Source organism: Rutilus rutilus (assembly GCF_951802725.1).
Source record: "Rutilus rutilus genome assembly, chromosome: 22".
NCBI lineage: Eukaryota > Metazoa > Chordata > Actinopteri > Cypriniformes > Leuciscidae > Rutilus > Rutilus rutilus.
Window position 1 is genome coordinate 21,380,995 of NC_140227.1, and position 15,046 is coordinate 21,396,040.

Below are 15,046 nucleotides of genomic sequence, written 5' to 3' on the forward strand. Positions count from 1 at the left end.
CATACATTCACTAATAGCTAATTAGTCCAGAACAGTACAGCTACACAGTACAGAACCTTATGGTAAAGTGTTACGTAAAACTTGACGGTCAAACGGTTGCCATGCATACTCTAATTAGTCAGTGTTTGTGCCAGCAACAAGTTTGACTCCAGTTTGTGACTTTCTGATCTCATTTCCTACTCTTTTTTCCATAATAATACTTTCTCCTTTATCCAGTCTTTATTAATGTAGTAAAAAGGCCAAAACATTTTGAAAACTTCTAATTCTGTCTCTTTTAAAATGCACCAGGGTGCCGAGACGGTGACTCAGGACAAAATCATGGTAAGCCCTCTTAAACCGATCCAGAATTTCTATAACTTTTCATTTGTGCAATGATTGTTTTGAACTAGTTTCTAAAAACGCCTGACAAGCTTCCAACATCTGTACACTCAATAGCAATCACCGAAGCGTGCGGCTCGCGGTCTTAAGAGGCCCTGTCCATCATGGCGCTGGCACTGTAAACCTATTTCTGTGGAGAGCTTTTAGAGCAGACTGAGGGGTCCTGCATCGCTGCAATCGCCAGAGAACACTCATCGGCAGGGTGACAGGGGTGCATCTCTTATCAGCAGAGAAAGCCTATTGTCCAACCATGGGAGAGCACAGAAAGCAATTAGCTAGCAGCTCCCCTGAATAATAATGCGATTCATTACCTATTATCAAAGCCAGTGAATTAGCTCAGTGTCTCCAGCAGTGGGGTGTGAAATCCTCTCGCCAGCTTTATTTGCTCATTTTAATTGCCCAAGCTTGTCTGACTAAGAGATTTCACTTTTATGCACATAAAAAGGTAACAACTTTCAGCTAATGAAACATAGATGATAGATTAAAGAAGTTCACTTTGGAAACATTAACATGAAAAGCATCTGATTTGAGCAAAGTAGGTTAGACACAGGGGCTCGTCTGGCGTTGCACGCAACCCACTTGTCAAGTGCTTTTTGAACATCAGTCAATCAGATTACAAACAATAGGAATTAACTTCTAAAAGACAGGCAAGCTCGCAGTGAACCAAATCTAGCGCTGCAATGTCCCTATACCTATTTGATGGGCCATTTGAGATGGAGAACTCTTTCAATGAAAAACATCTTGCCGTACACCAAGCCAATATCATCCTTGCAATTCATAATACATACAAAAACAGCTTTCAAACACTAAAGCCTGTAAAAAAAAAGAAGAAAAAAAAGAAGCATTTTCCAAATAAATCCTCACAAAGAAATAAAAATAAAATCCATTACCTGGAAGTTACCTGTCATTTTAAAATACAGTTTTTAATCATATATTATGATAAATAACATCAACCACAGACACCATCCTTGTCTTGATGTTTTAAAGTATTTCATAATGCTTTCGGCTACGAATAATAGTGCCATTGTCCACTACATTATATTTAATTATTTTGGAATACATTAAATTGCGTATATTGCAAAATAAATACTGATGTAAAGTCTATAGAAAGAAAGCAAGCTCAGCTAAAGCTTAAATCAATTTTAAGTTACTATCTTTTGATATAATTAATGGCATAAAAATTTGATTAATTATTTATAACATTTCATATTATAAACTAGTTTACCTATAAATATTATAAATTATTATATATAATAACTAAATATTCGAAAACAACTAAAATAAAGCCAATAAAATGTTATTAATAAATGATTATAAACACTATAAATTATTTAGCAATATAGTTTCTGAAAATCACAATCTTAGGCAGGCACGTACAGAATCTGTACACATACAAATTCTGAAGAACTTGAACAGCTTCACACAATCTCCACTCTATGCATGTTGGTTTATTAATCATTTTGGCTGATATGATGGTGCTTTCAGCTACCAATAAGACTGAAGTGCTCTCAGCTCTGCACATGGCACAAATAGTCTGCAGACTCCATCTGGACTAGGCTGACGTGGGATGTCCGTGTGTAACTCACCCTGTTGGTTGTAGGACTGCTCAAACACAGTCTTGTAAAGGCTGCGGAAGGAGGCACTGAGATCTTCGAAGTCAGAGAAGAGCAGCTGCTTGTCTCGGTCCGGTATGCTGTACTGGGCCTGAGGGGCCTGCTGCAAGCCCATGGACTGGGACACCGGTTCTGGATGACTCGACACCTAAAGGGGGAGGAGAGGAGGAATGCAAGACGCAAGATTAGCAACAATGACAGAAATCAGCCTTGCCACTCGACACGGCAGAGCTGCTCAGCCAGGCCCAGTGACCGGCAGATTAGAGCTCAGATAGAACATGACAGCACTGACTACAACACTCAGGATCACGGCACAGGAAATTAACTGCCAGACACACTGCAGCACAATACGCAGGAGCCAAATCTCAGGCGCACAAAACCCCTTCAATCCTTGACCGTTTATTTACGAGCACGGCTGAATCTGTACATAACCATACAGCCGTGATCAAAACAGACGCGTCTCTTGAGAGACTCTCTGAAGTTGTTTTTACGGCTGTTTATTCTGTAATTAACAGCTTGGCGAAACTAACTGAGCAACGCAACCGAAATCGACAGCGAGATCATAAAAGCTTGCCTCCAAAAAACAGGCACTGATCCATAAAACAAATCTTTCTAATGATAAATATCCTTCTAACTAAATACAGTACAGGTTTGCCCATCAAAACGAATTAGCTCGTGCGTCTAAACTCTCACATCTATGAAATCCTAAGTGTTGCACTCCAAAGGGGATCTGCTCACTGTTTTGAGTCTGAAGAAATGCCTTTCGTGCCCAGAATGAGTGATTCATTGAATGGCTCCCAAGGCCTCCATAATGCCGGGCATATTTGTGGCGTACACAAGGGCAGAGGCTCTGCCATGTCTAGCTCAAGACAACAGTGTTTAACAGACTGGAGAGGCTGGCAAAACAGTCATCTGGACTCCAAAGAAGTCTAATTCTAGCTGTTGGTGCGAACTGGTGATGGGAAATTTAGGCATTTTGTAAACGTATACTATTTAAATGTTAAATAAAACATTAAAAAGTTAAATCAGTCCTTTAAAATGCTACAAGTGCATCAGAACATTTGAATGAAAAATGGATAATATGAGATTTGCTAAAGATTAGGCTACATTTAACTGTGTTATTCAATTATTAGTGGTTTTAAAGACTAAATTCTGAAGTCTTAAATGACGGTCATGGTAATTTAAGTGTAAAAAGTAGGGAAATGAATATACACAATGAAACATACAATATTGACCCATATATATTGAATATCAGGAAATCTGAAAAATAATAATTTTTACATAAATGAAAACACACAACACAGTACCTGTCAAAAGTTTGGAAACATTACACATTCACTCACATATCGTTATGCGCATCTACATATGCATTTACTGTGCATCCCTACATTATCCTGTGGTACCCATCATTTTGCATCTCATTACAGTTGTAAAATTGTAAAATCAGAGAGCAGGAAACACTAGTTACTTAGCACAATCAAAAAAACAAAAACTCGCATAAGGAAAGACCTGCTTGCATGCAACATTAGCAGCAGAGACTAATTGTACACAAGAAATATGAGCAGTGGGAGTCAGATGACACACTATGCATCACTGTAAAGATGAGCGCATATAATCTGGTTATGTTCAAACAGACTACAGTGTTCGAATAAGCTGGATGGAGCTGAAAAAGAGAGACAGAGAGACTGAGAAAGAGAGAGAGAGAGCATTGTCTGGCCCACTGAAGTGAATCTATCAGTGTCTGTGCCGGATCAATGCTGAGAGCCTGGAGCGAGAAGCATGCGGGGCTTCTAGGGGACCACAACAAAGAAGCGGCTTCTCTGGTGGGAGGACATCAGAGGCAGCGTCTCTCTTTAGCAGCGCTCCAGCAGTATGAGCTCTGCCTTTCATTCCCTTAACCTCGGTGTCAGCACGCTCCCATGCACAGGCCTCCAATCTCTGGCAATCTGTCGAACGCACTGGAATCTTGCTGCTTTTCATAAAGTAGATCCACAATAAAACTCAGCAAATTAAGAGCTTTGCTTCAGGTTCACGAGGTTGAAGAGTGGAATAGTGGCTGCAAAGTTTGATGAAAACTGGACTCTTACCGGTGTGTAGCTGTGCACGCTGCCCACGCTGTTGAGATTAACAGAGGCCAGACTCTGATCAGATAGGCTATTGTTAAGGCTGCTTCGAGGGCTGTCACTCCCCTCCTGGTCAGGGTTGTACAATGCCACCTGGAAATCAAGAAAGGGAAAGGGTTAAAGAGTGTCTATGATAAAAATCTAGTTTAAAATACATGTGCCAAGTTCTTAGACATGTACTCTTTTATGTTTATGTTGGTGTCATACAGTTTTGCAAAACTTTAATACCATTAACACCTTTAATAATACTAAAAGGGTTAAATGTAATGACACTAAAAAGGACAACGTTTTCCTTACACATTGAATACATGGGAATGTACAAATTCTTTTTACTAAAATATAAAAAATAAATGAAATATGTTATATTAATATGATAATTCTTTACTATGATATGAAGACAGTAGTATAGACCTTATGCGCCAGAGAAACGAGGGCGCCGCCATCTTCAGAATATTGTCTTTGAACTTCCGTTTTTGCGGTCGCTCTGTATATTTCTATGGCATTGCTGTCAAGGAGTAATCAGCTTTTGAAGTGGATTTACTTAAATGTAAAGTTATCATGAGGATTGCAATGTTTAAAGCAGATGTCTTAACAAATGTCAGTAGACCGGGAAGATTTTAAAACGAGCCGTTCATTAATAAATAAGCAAGATCGTTGTGAAAATTACGGACCGGAAGTCAAAAGACAACGAGCGCAGCGCTGAAAAGGGGCGGGGCTACATAAGGTCTACCATGTATGTAAAAAAATAAGTGAATAATAATTAAAATGTATAAAATATATTGTATTAATAAATATATTAAATATATAAGATGGTATACAATAAAAAAACATATTAATTATATTCCGTTAAATTAAATTTTTTCACCTTTATTATGATATCAAAACAGTTGCATATTAAACATTTTATAAATAAAATGATTAGATATATAAAAGACTATATAAAATATATTTATGAATATCAAAATGAATCAGCACTCAGAAAAAACTATTATAGAAGATGTGAATTCAGGTAATTGCATTTTTGAAAACATTAATACACACAGGACCAAGAAAATGAGTATGCTACTGTGCTATTTCATCCATTGTCAGGTACATTCCAGAAGTTAGTTTGAGATACGACAAGAAGTCTCTGTAGCGCAGATACTGTGGGTGGGGTGCTGAGGAAAAGCAAATCAAACAGAAACCACCTAGTTTCAGAGGTCTTAAGGGGAATTCTTATCCCTTTTCAAACTGTAACAGAAACACAACAGACGGTTGCGTCACACACGTGACGTGTGGCATGCGTACACCACACTCTGTACACGAGTAAGGTCAGTTAATACGCCGCGCCCCACACTGTGCCTCATATGGAGGGAGAGCGTGGCTGGTGGCCAGCAAGATGATCTGCTGTCTCAGACGGCTGAGAGGGGAGAGCTCTCCTTCAGTAAAGGTCACGATGCTGGCAGCGTTGAAACCGTCAACTTGCACAGCGCAAATTGGTTTGGGACAGCTCACAAAGGTCCCGAATGCTACAGAGACCCTGACCTTTCTGTGTGCACTGTTGAATGCGCAGTTTTCCGAAGCGTAAGAACCTCGACTTCAAAATGATAATCCCAATTATCATTTGAAAAGCTGAACTGCAAATATGTGCTGGTTGCAAAATGAGAATAAATAAAGCATTGGAGGGATGGTATGGGAATGAATATAATGAGCTCCTGGGAGAATAGTCCTACATTGAGTTCGCCGTGGTAGGAAAGGATGAATGGAATCGCAACAATGCTGGCCATGCTCGCATCACACGCCGCATGTCTTGGCAGCCACAGAATAGTGCTAAAACTATGCAACAAGTCCCAAGATTCACCTGGATGTGTAAGGCCGTACAGAGACTTTCATGCTACACTAAAACACTAAAAATTAAAACTCCCTCATGTCGTTCCAATTCTGTGAGACTTACTTTCTTATGCTGAACACAAAAGAAGATATTTAGAAAAATGTCTCAATGTTTTTTTTTGTCAATAACATGCAAGTCAGTGGGGTCCAAAACAACATTCGACTGCATTGACTTTTATTTTATGGACCTTTTTCAAAACGCAGGGCAAACAATTTCAAGAGTGAAAGGCCCCCCCAAAAATGATGTTGCAGCAAACGCTTCGGTCCTGTTCCCTCTTGACTCAGCGAGACAGCAGATAGAAAGACACATTACAGATCACGGTCTCTTACAGAGAATCATCATTCAAGCAGAATAAATGTTTCCCAATCCTATTATTCCCTGTTCATCAAAAGAGCGGAGCATAACGGTTGCTGGGGCTGCACTGGATTGAGGGTGGATGGGGGGTTAATGTCATAGAATGATTTGCATATTATAACTCTTCCCTCTTTCAGCTATGTTTAGGCCTGGAAACAGTACATTACTAGAACAACTAACCCTGTGCGCAACTAAGCACTGAGAGGCTCAGGCAAGTCAGAAATTCAATCACGCAGAAAACAGTTACAATTATAATCAAAACCTGGTGTGAAGAACAAGTATAAATGTTATGTGTAATTAAGTCATAAAAGAGGCTTTTAGCCATGAGCCTTTCACCACAATCTATTTTTACTCCCTGTATCCATAAAGTATGATTTAAAGACCTCATCACACTGTGGTTTGTTCAAGGCCTAAAACGTAGACGCCTACACACTGTGTGCACGTCCGCACACACACATACGCGCAGTGGGAAAGTAACACGCAGAGAGAAGGTAAGGGGTGAACAAATCCATTGCAAATACTCCTGTGTGTTTGCTGCAGTGGAAAAGGAGCGCTATATTTAGCCGTGAATTAAAGTCAAAAGCCAGTGGAGTCTTTTATACAGGCGACTAATCTGCAGCATGAGACAAGGATTATGAAATCAAAGAGAAATCCACCCAGGTGTCTCTAACAATAACTCGCATTCAAAAGAAAACTCTATGCAATTTAGATACAATGTTGGAAAGAAATAAAGGACAGAAAGAAATATAAAAGAATAATAATTAAAAAGAAAGTTTAGCTTATGTTTCAATCCATATTACACTTTCAATATAAGAAGAAATAATAACAATACATATATGCATATTTAAATATAAATCAATAAATATTAAAATGATTAATTACATAACATTTCAATATAATTCAATTCAATATAATAATAATAATAATAATAAATATTTAAAATATATTGAAATAATATATATAAATATAATATTAACACGATAGAATATCAAATACTTTTATGGCATCAGTTAGAAAGTTAATGTTCATGTTAAGAATTAAGTATGATTATAATCTATCAATATAATAAAATGATAAATCTAAAATATATTTTAATAATTTATAACTATGATCAATGAATATAATGAAATATAAAATATTTAAAATAATTTAAAAACTATTTTAATATGCTAACTTCTTAGCAATAAGCCTGTAGTATACAACAGTTAACATTTTCCTGTTGAACTCATTCTGCAGATTTTAAACCCTAACCCTCCTTAAAATCAGCAACATCCATAAATCAGATTCCATCTATGGGTCTGCTCAGTAGGCTTAACCAACCGAACTGAAAGAGGGAAAAGCACTGCATGATGATCATTTAATCTGAGGGAGAGAGAGAATGCCCAGTCACAGCCAGGCTTTCCTTCTCAATGTTATGCAGCACAGGCGCTTTCCCATTGGCCTGCACCGGCAGGCGGGAAAGTATGAGAAAGAGGGAATTCCTGTGGCTTGGCATGGAACACTCAAGAGGTGTGGCGTGTTCTCTGTTTACAGGGCCCACACTGAGAAACAGCATCTCCAAGGAGCCGCCGAACTCTGCAGTCTTGTTTTCGCTCTCCTGCGTGTTCGGTTTCTAATCTATCAGCGTTTCGAGTAGGAGGGCAAAGAAAGCATATGCTCATGGGATAACCTCAAAATCCAATTCTGGGTGGATCTTGAAATTCTTCCCATATGAATCAGTCATACCTTATGCTCGCATTGTTTTGTTGTGAGCACTGTACAAGGGGAACAGTCGTTAGAGATGTGCTAAAACAATAATAATATTGCAATAAAACAATCAATAAAAAGCTTTATTGTTTATTGTTCTCAAATATAGGCTGGGTTTCAAAACCTAGTGAACTTCCAACATCAGGAGCATTCAGAGACAAACTCCAGAACATTTGCTAAGAAAAGCTAGCAAAAAAAGAGAGAATGACAGAAAGTCAATTGTAAAATGTACTTACTATTCATTCAATATTGAAAATAATCTATAAAAAGCTGGAAAACAACAATTGAAAACTGAAATTAAACAATTTACTCAATTTGCATGCTTATATTACACTATCACTTTATTAGTTCCAAATTGGTCACTTATAAGGTTCAATTTCAGCTAAGACAAATCACTAATACTGGAGGTTTTGCAAAGAAATTTTCCAAACACAACAATTCTATATACACTGTATAACCAAATGTAACATCTGCACATATTGTATTTTATCCAGATGAACAGATCACCAAACTTACTATAATTCAATCCAAATGAATTCCACATCCCCCTCGCCATCATCTTAAACACCATGCTTAATGTGAAATACTATTGGTTTAATGCCTGAAGTAAATTAATAACTGATGGTTTTGGGCTTTGTAAAAGCACTCCAGAGAGAGCGAGCAGCCCGCAACAGGCCAAGAGTGAAGCGCTTAAGGTTAAAAAGCCTATTTAAATTTCAGAGTGTTTTACTCTATTTCTTTTTACACACTTCTCCATGAAGTCATGCCACAAAGGGCGAGTTACGGAGAGAGTCACTTGGGGTGCTCTGCCTAGAAGCATTCAGCAGGTAATCATACTTCCAAACATTAAACTGTTCTCTTGCAGAGAAGTACTGCAAGCATTTAGCACTACGCAGCTAGTACAAAGTACAAACTTTAAACCAACTTAACTTTCACTATAAAGGAATATTCTGTTAAGTGAACTATAAGTTAAGCTGACTATAAAGGTGCAGTCAAATGTCTGTGAAAAAGGTCCATTGTTTATTGTCAAGAAGTGATGTATGAAGCACAACTAACAAAGCCACTTTCAAATCGAGCAGCTTTCCCTTGGTCAACAAACAAAATCTTTCTGCCCAACTTAAATCCTTTGTGAAATCTGCGTAAGAGTCTTTTGCCTTCATATGAAAATTCGGACTGCATGGATTTCTATTGAAATAACTGGATTTTGTCTGTGAAAATTCACAGTAAAATGGTAAATAAGACAGCACCTTAAATGTGCAGTATGTAAGATCGACAGATAGCGGTTAAAATGGGTACTGTAGTCCAAATTCAAAATATCGGAGAGAGTCGTTTCCCCCGCCCCCTCCTCCTCAGACTCAACGCTCGCGCGGGTTGCCAGTTTGAGGACACGCAACAGGAACGAGTGAAATTGGCAATGAAATGCGGGGAGACTTACGGGGGAGTAAGTTGATTTATTGATTTATGATGAGTTGATATCGTGTTTTAATTAGCTCCCGGTCATAGAGCTTTTTAGATGGGTGCTGAGGCTTTTTAGGTTGGGTAGAATCTGCGATCTCTGACCCAGTTTGTTCGCTGGCTTCCATGGCTGCTGTAGCATTGTTTTTCAGAGAAACGAGTATGTGAACTCGGCATGTTTCCTAAATATCTGCAAACATATGGTATTTTTATGCTTTAGTACAGTCAAAAACTTACATACAGCACCTTTAATGTTGATTACCACAAAAATTATTTTTACTCAATGATGTAGAATACTGTATTTTTGCACAGCTTAATATCTTGTAGGCGCAAACCTGACATTTTGGACTCAACAGACAAATGGAATAAGGTATTAGCAATTCACAATACAATGCATTTGCACTGTTAAGAGGATTTGTATACATAATGCCTGCCCAATATATAGATGAAACCCAATGTCAGTTTTCTGAGCATCCGTGTAAACAAAAGCATCACATGTCAGTCCTGTTATGCAGTTCATGCATATAGTCATAGCAGGATAAATATAAATGTAAACCGGGTATGTAGGCTGCTAATGTCAGCTGTGATGGGACAAACACAGTCAGGACTTGTGGAGTTGGAAATTGAATGCTACCTTGTTAGTCACAGTGTTGATTGCCAGCGTTGGAGAGGCACTTCCAGAGATGATGCAGTCCATTCCTAAGTTATCCGACTCCAGGCTGTATGGCGTGGATGCCTGCAGGAAAATAAAAAAGGACACATTCAGCCAACCAGGATGGAGATGGTGAGTGATCTGAAGTGACTTTGATTTTCTTTTAAAGGCATTTGATATTACTCTGGTGCAAGACATTTTTAAGCATAAGCAGCAAGCGTTTATCAACAACAAAAGAGCAACACCTTTTATTTAGGTCAAAATTGGAGGCATTCTGGGAAAGAGATGAGCAGGAGAGAGGAACGGCTCCCTGTGCTCTGTCTGTTCTTGCTGGGGTAAAAGATAACTTCAGCATGCCTGTCTCCCAAAACTGCTTATTATAAGAGGATTGCCTGGCAACAATGCGATTTTTAATTTGTGATAAACATAAATGAGATTTTGCCAAGTCACAATTTTTAATGTCAAAGAATTTCTTAAACAAGACAGGAGGAGGATGAGAGAGAAAGTGAGAGAGAGCGTGAGTGTGTCTAATGAAATATACTCTTAATAGCAAGCATCACACTTTGCACAGACAGAATTCCCACTTATTTTTCATGCAGGATCAGGCTGAGAGAGAATGGATCTAATTGGAGGTTTTTGATGTGAGTGAAGTGAGTGTCAGTATGAAAAATGTTTGTGTGTGGCCTGAGGGCAGAGCTGTGTGCCGAGAGAATGATACTCTCACTGGAGTCTGGAGTGTGGCGATTATAAATGGCACCAGCCTAACTGCCGGACCATACAGAAGAAAACCCACGCTACAGACTCAACACACATGAGGTCAATTAGGCAATCAGGCTTATCACATGTGATTTCTGACATATCTTTTTGGTCCAATATATTTACATTCATATAAATACTGATGTGTGAGCAGACGTAATCAAGTATTTCACTCACTTTGCAACAATTGAATAAAAACACAGCTTGTTGAGAGCATGAGAGTAACCAGTTAGAATGCTTCCAAAATTTTATTTTGGGGTGCAAAGAATGACCCTCTAAGTCTTTGTCTTACATTTATATCATACGATATAATTAAGTATATTAAGTATATATAAATTTATAATTAAATCAAGAGTGCTGTTTTTCCTGAATATCAGCACGATTGTATATGTGATGAATGTGATGTTGAATTTATAGATTAAAATGTAAGAATCTGACAAAAGATGATGCATGTGTCTAATACTAAGGATGCACGATATTTTCGGCACGTCATCAGCCGATAAAGGCTTAAAAATGTAAACATCGGCCCAATATGAAAAATTATGCCGACATGGCTTGCCGATAATAATGTGCTCAAAAAGTGCTAGCGATAAACGTGGTCATTCTTGAAGCGAACTTTTGCCTGAATGGTGATTAGATTCACTGCTTTAGATCGCTGTGCTGAATTTGAGAATGCGAGTACAGAATGACCCGTCCGGTGTGCAATAGTCACTAGCGCATGCAGAAGCAGCAGCTGCAGCAACAACCTCCCCCAGGTCCTAATGCCTGCCCGATAAGGAATTTTATTTGTTTAGGGCAGGGGTGCCCAACCCTGCTCCTGCCGATCGACTGTCCTGCACAGTTCATCTCCAACCCTAATCAAACACACCTGCCTTTAATTTTCAAGTGATCCTGAAGACCTTAATTGGTTGCTTCAGGTATGTTTGATTAGGGTTGGAGATAAACTGTGCAGGACAGTCGATCGACAGGAGCAGGGTTGGGCACCCCTGGTATAGGGGGTGCTGCAGGCCTACATGTTAGTTAGACTAATAAAATGAAAAGTAAATGATGCAAATACCATTAAGACACTTGTGTTTCTTAATAAATAAAGCAGCAATTGATGTCTATATAATTGATGAAACTATAGCTTCTGACTTTTTAAATCAAATCAGATTTGTGATTTTATTTAAAAAGTCAGAAGCTATAGTTTACGTGATGAATAAAAATCACAAACATGACACTTGACTTACTTTATTTGACTAAATTATTTTATATATACAGTTTAATTAATTAATGTGCAATACATTTTTTCAAATATAATTTGTGTATTTATCTTTTCAAAAAAGATTTTTTGAATTTTTACAGCTCTTTTGCAGCCATAAAATGTTTAAGGTTACAGCTGCATTGGTCTGAAAAAAACAAACAAAAACAAAACAAAACTCAGCAGTGATTAATTTTATTATTAATCTTTCAATGTTCTCTCATTATACAAATAACTTTAATAATGTTTTAGTTTTTGCTCAAAACTAACCAAAAAAATGTATTTGTGCACAGGAGAGACTTGGTGTTGTTACCAAACAAAAGGAAAATATATCGGTATCAGACAACATTTGTTGAAAAATATTGGCATATCGGACATCTACAATAATCCAAGATCATGCATCCCTATCTAATATGATTAGAAAAAAATGCCTTTGGCCCTTTATAAAGGTAAAAATGCCCCTGGAAATCAAGTTAAGGGAACAAATTTTGCCCCTTAATGGAAAAGTTAATTTCTGTCATTGCTGCGTTCTAACCACCACACAGAATACAAAGGATATGAAAAGCTTCAGGGTCATCTATCCACGACAGGCCTAAACCAGCCAAGGTACCAGAACAAAAATACTCCCACCATCAAATATAGTCTAGTTATCTTTATCGATATATATATAATCCTAATATATCGCACACCCCTACAAGTGCACCTAAAAAGGAAATTCGGTCATTGTATACTTTCCAAATTTTTTCCCCATTGTGCTTGTGACCACAATTTAGTCGCAGTTTAACACCCTGATAAATAAATGCTTCTTCACAAATGCTATTTTCCTCTATATAGTTTCCTGTCATGGTTAAATGTCTTCAATCTCCGCCCCTTTCTCTCACTATAGCTGAACTCGGATCGCCTGTGCCTCCGATCCACAACGCAGGGGTGGACAAAATGATGCAAGATACCTCTGAGCCAGGTCAACCTCGGAGGCCGGCGTCGAGTGCAGCCGAGTTGTATATTACGGTGAGCGTTGCTCATTAATAATGGAAGGAAAAAGCTCTGGCTGAAAATAACTGCCGCAGAAACTCTGCATTAATTGATGTTTGCTAAAAAATGAGTGCAGAATGCAACGTATGTAAAGGCTGCCTGGGGCACAGTTTATTAATAAGTCGGACCCCCTCTACAAGATAAACTGAGCCGCACTGAGTGAGACAGCTATTTAAAAAGATATAAGCGCCCAATCAGCAAACCTGTGCACGGCACGACTGTAAAGCACCGACTCAGACATGAAACAAAGCCAGCGTTCTCAACTCAGGAAATATTCAGTCCCGTCTCATTCCTTTTCTATCAACACACCAGGTCCATGTTGTCAGACATTTCTAGCTAGAACGAATACAGGCAACATATTGCTAAGATGGGCTACCTGCATGCTAATGTTGAGGGGGGAAAAGAAAAAATGGGCAATATCTTTATCAAGGCTCGAATTTGCCACGATTTTGGTTGCATATGCTCCTGAATTTGAATCTGTGCGACCTAAATATATATTTGGGAGCATTATTGCGAGAGCAAATAATGGTTGTGGTGCGACCTGTTTTCATTTCTCTACAAAACGGTCGCAAATTACTGCACAGTGTGCACAGTGTCCACGGTGGCCGGACCATCATTCTATCCAACGTTACATAACCAATCAAACTTCATCCTTACGTTCTTAATTTTAAAGCAGATTTTAGATTGGTTAATATTAGCTGTCAATCACTCCCACTCCCTTTCATTCTCCGTTGTCATGTGACAGGGAGCTGACTACAGCGTGAAATTTAAAAGGCTGAATAAGAGAAGATGAAACGCTGAGAGATTTCTTTTGTAAGCCGTCACCTAAAGTCACAAATAATCCTGGAGTTGGTGATGTGCTTAATGTGGATCTACCAGCTGAAAAGAAATCGTACAGCTTTCGGAGAGAGTGGCTAAAAGATTTCGAGCGGCTCCGCTATACTGATGGTTCAATGCATTGTGTTCACTGTAAAGCCTGTGGAACAGAGTTTGCAGGTAACACAGCGTTCACAACTAAAACTACATTTTAAGTGTGCGAGCTTGGTTAAACACGGAGAGAGTGCCAAGCACAAAAAATGCAGGGACAAGTGTGTGGCAAACAAATCAGGTTCATCAGGTTCGATTATTAAGGCTTTTAATCGCCAGGATGCTGCTGGTCATTCCGCTCTACTGGCAGAGCTAAACGTCAAATTTGGTGGGTGCTCCTAAATGTTTGCTGGTGCTCCTAACTTTTTGAAGTTGGGAGCACCAGTGCTACCAAGTAAAAAGTTAATTTCGAGCTCTGTTTATTTTGGAAAAAAGCTTAAATGTCAAATCAAAGTCAGACTATAAACAGTAAATGTTTTATGTCTTATGTGTGGTCGGTTGGTTTTGTTTATAGCTCTTCCCAAAAGATAAAAACATGTACGAGCCATCAACACACGCACTAAAGAAATTACGTAGTTTTCTGCTGATCGTTTAAGCTTAAAAAAAGATGAACTAGACTAATAAGCTTATATTTTCACCCCCCAAAATTAGATTTCTAATACAGAAATCATTTTTTACAGCAAGGACCCAAACCTCACTACATTCAAAAACAATACAAAATAAATAATGTAAAACATACTTTTAAGCAAACACAACTCTTTTGTGAATGTGTATCTTTAGGTAGACATTGACATAACATCCAGTCAGTAAGCAAGTCGGATGTTATTTCAATGAAGAAGTCTGTACATTTTTGAGCACCTCACTAAAAGAACTGACTCTGTGAATCATGTAGCCCTGAAGAAAATGCATCAAAAGACCTGCCTCTATTTATTATCTTTGGATTACTTCAGTTTTTAAATT

The 15,046-nt window shown here is 38.3% G+C and overlaps 1 protein-coding gene across 2 annotated transcripts in view; it reads right to left on the minus strand.

Annotated features, from left to right (window-relative positions):
• The window catches only part of foxj3 (forkhead box J3), a 97,312-nt gene that overhangs the window by 5,829 nt on the left and 76,437 nt on the right, over nucleotides 1–15,046 (minus strand). For both annotated transcript variants that reach the window (XM_084395220.1, XM_084395219.1), the window contains exons 5-7: nucleotides 10,174–10,275; nucleotides 4,079–4,207; nucleotides 1,965–2,139 (exon numbers count right to left, since the gene is read on the minus strand). In XM_084395220.1, the coding sequence (XP_084251346.1) occupies nucleotides 1,965–2,139; nucleotides 4,079–4,207; nucleotides 10,174–10,275 (406 nt within the window). The remainder of the gene's footprint in view (nucleotides 1–1,964; nucleotides 2,140–4,078; nucleotides 4,208–10,173; nucleotides 10,276–15,046) is intronic.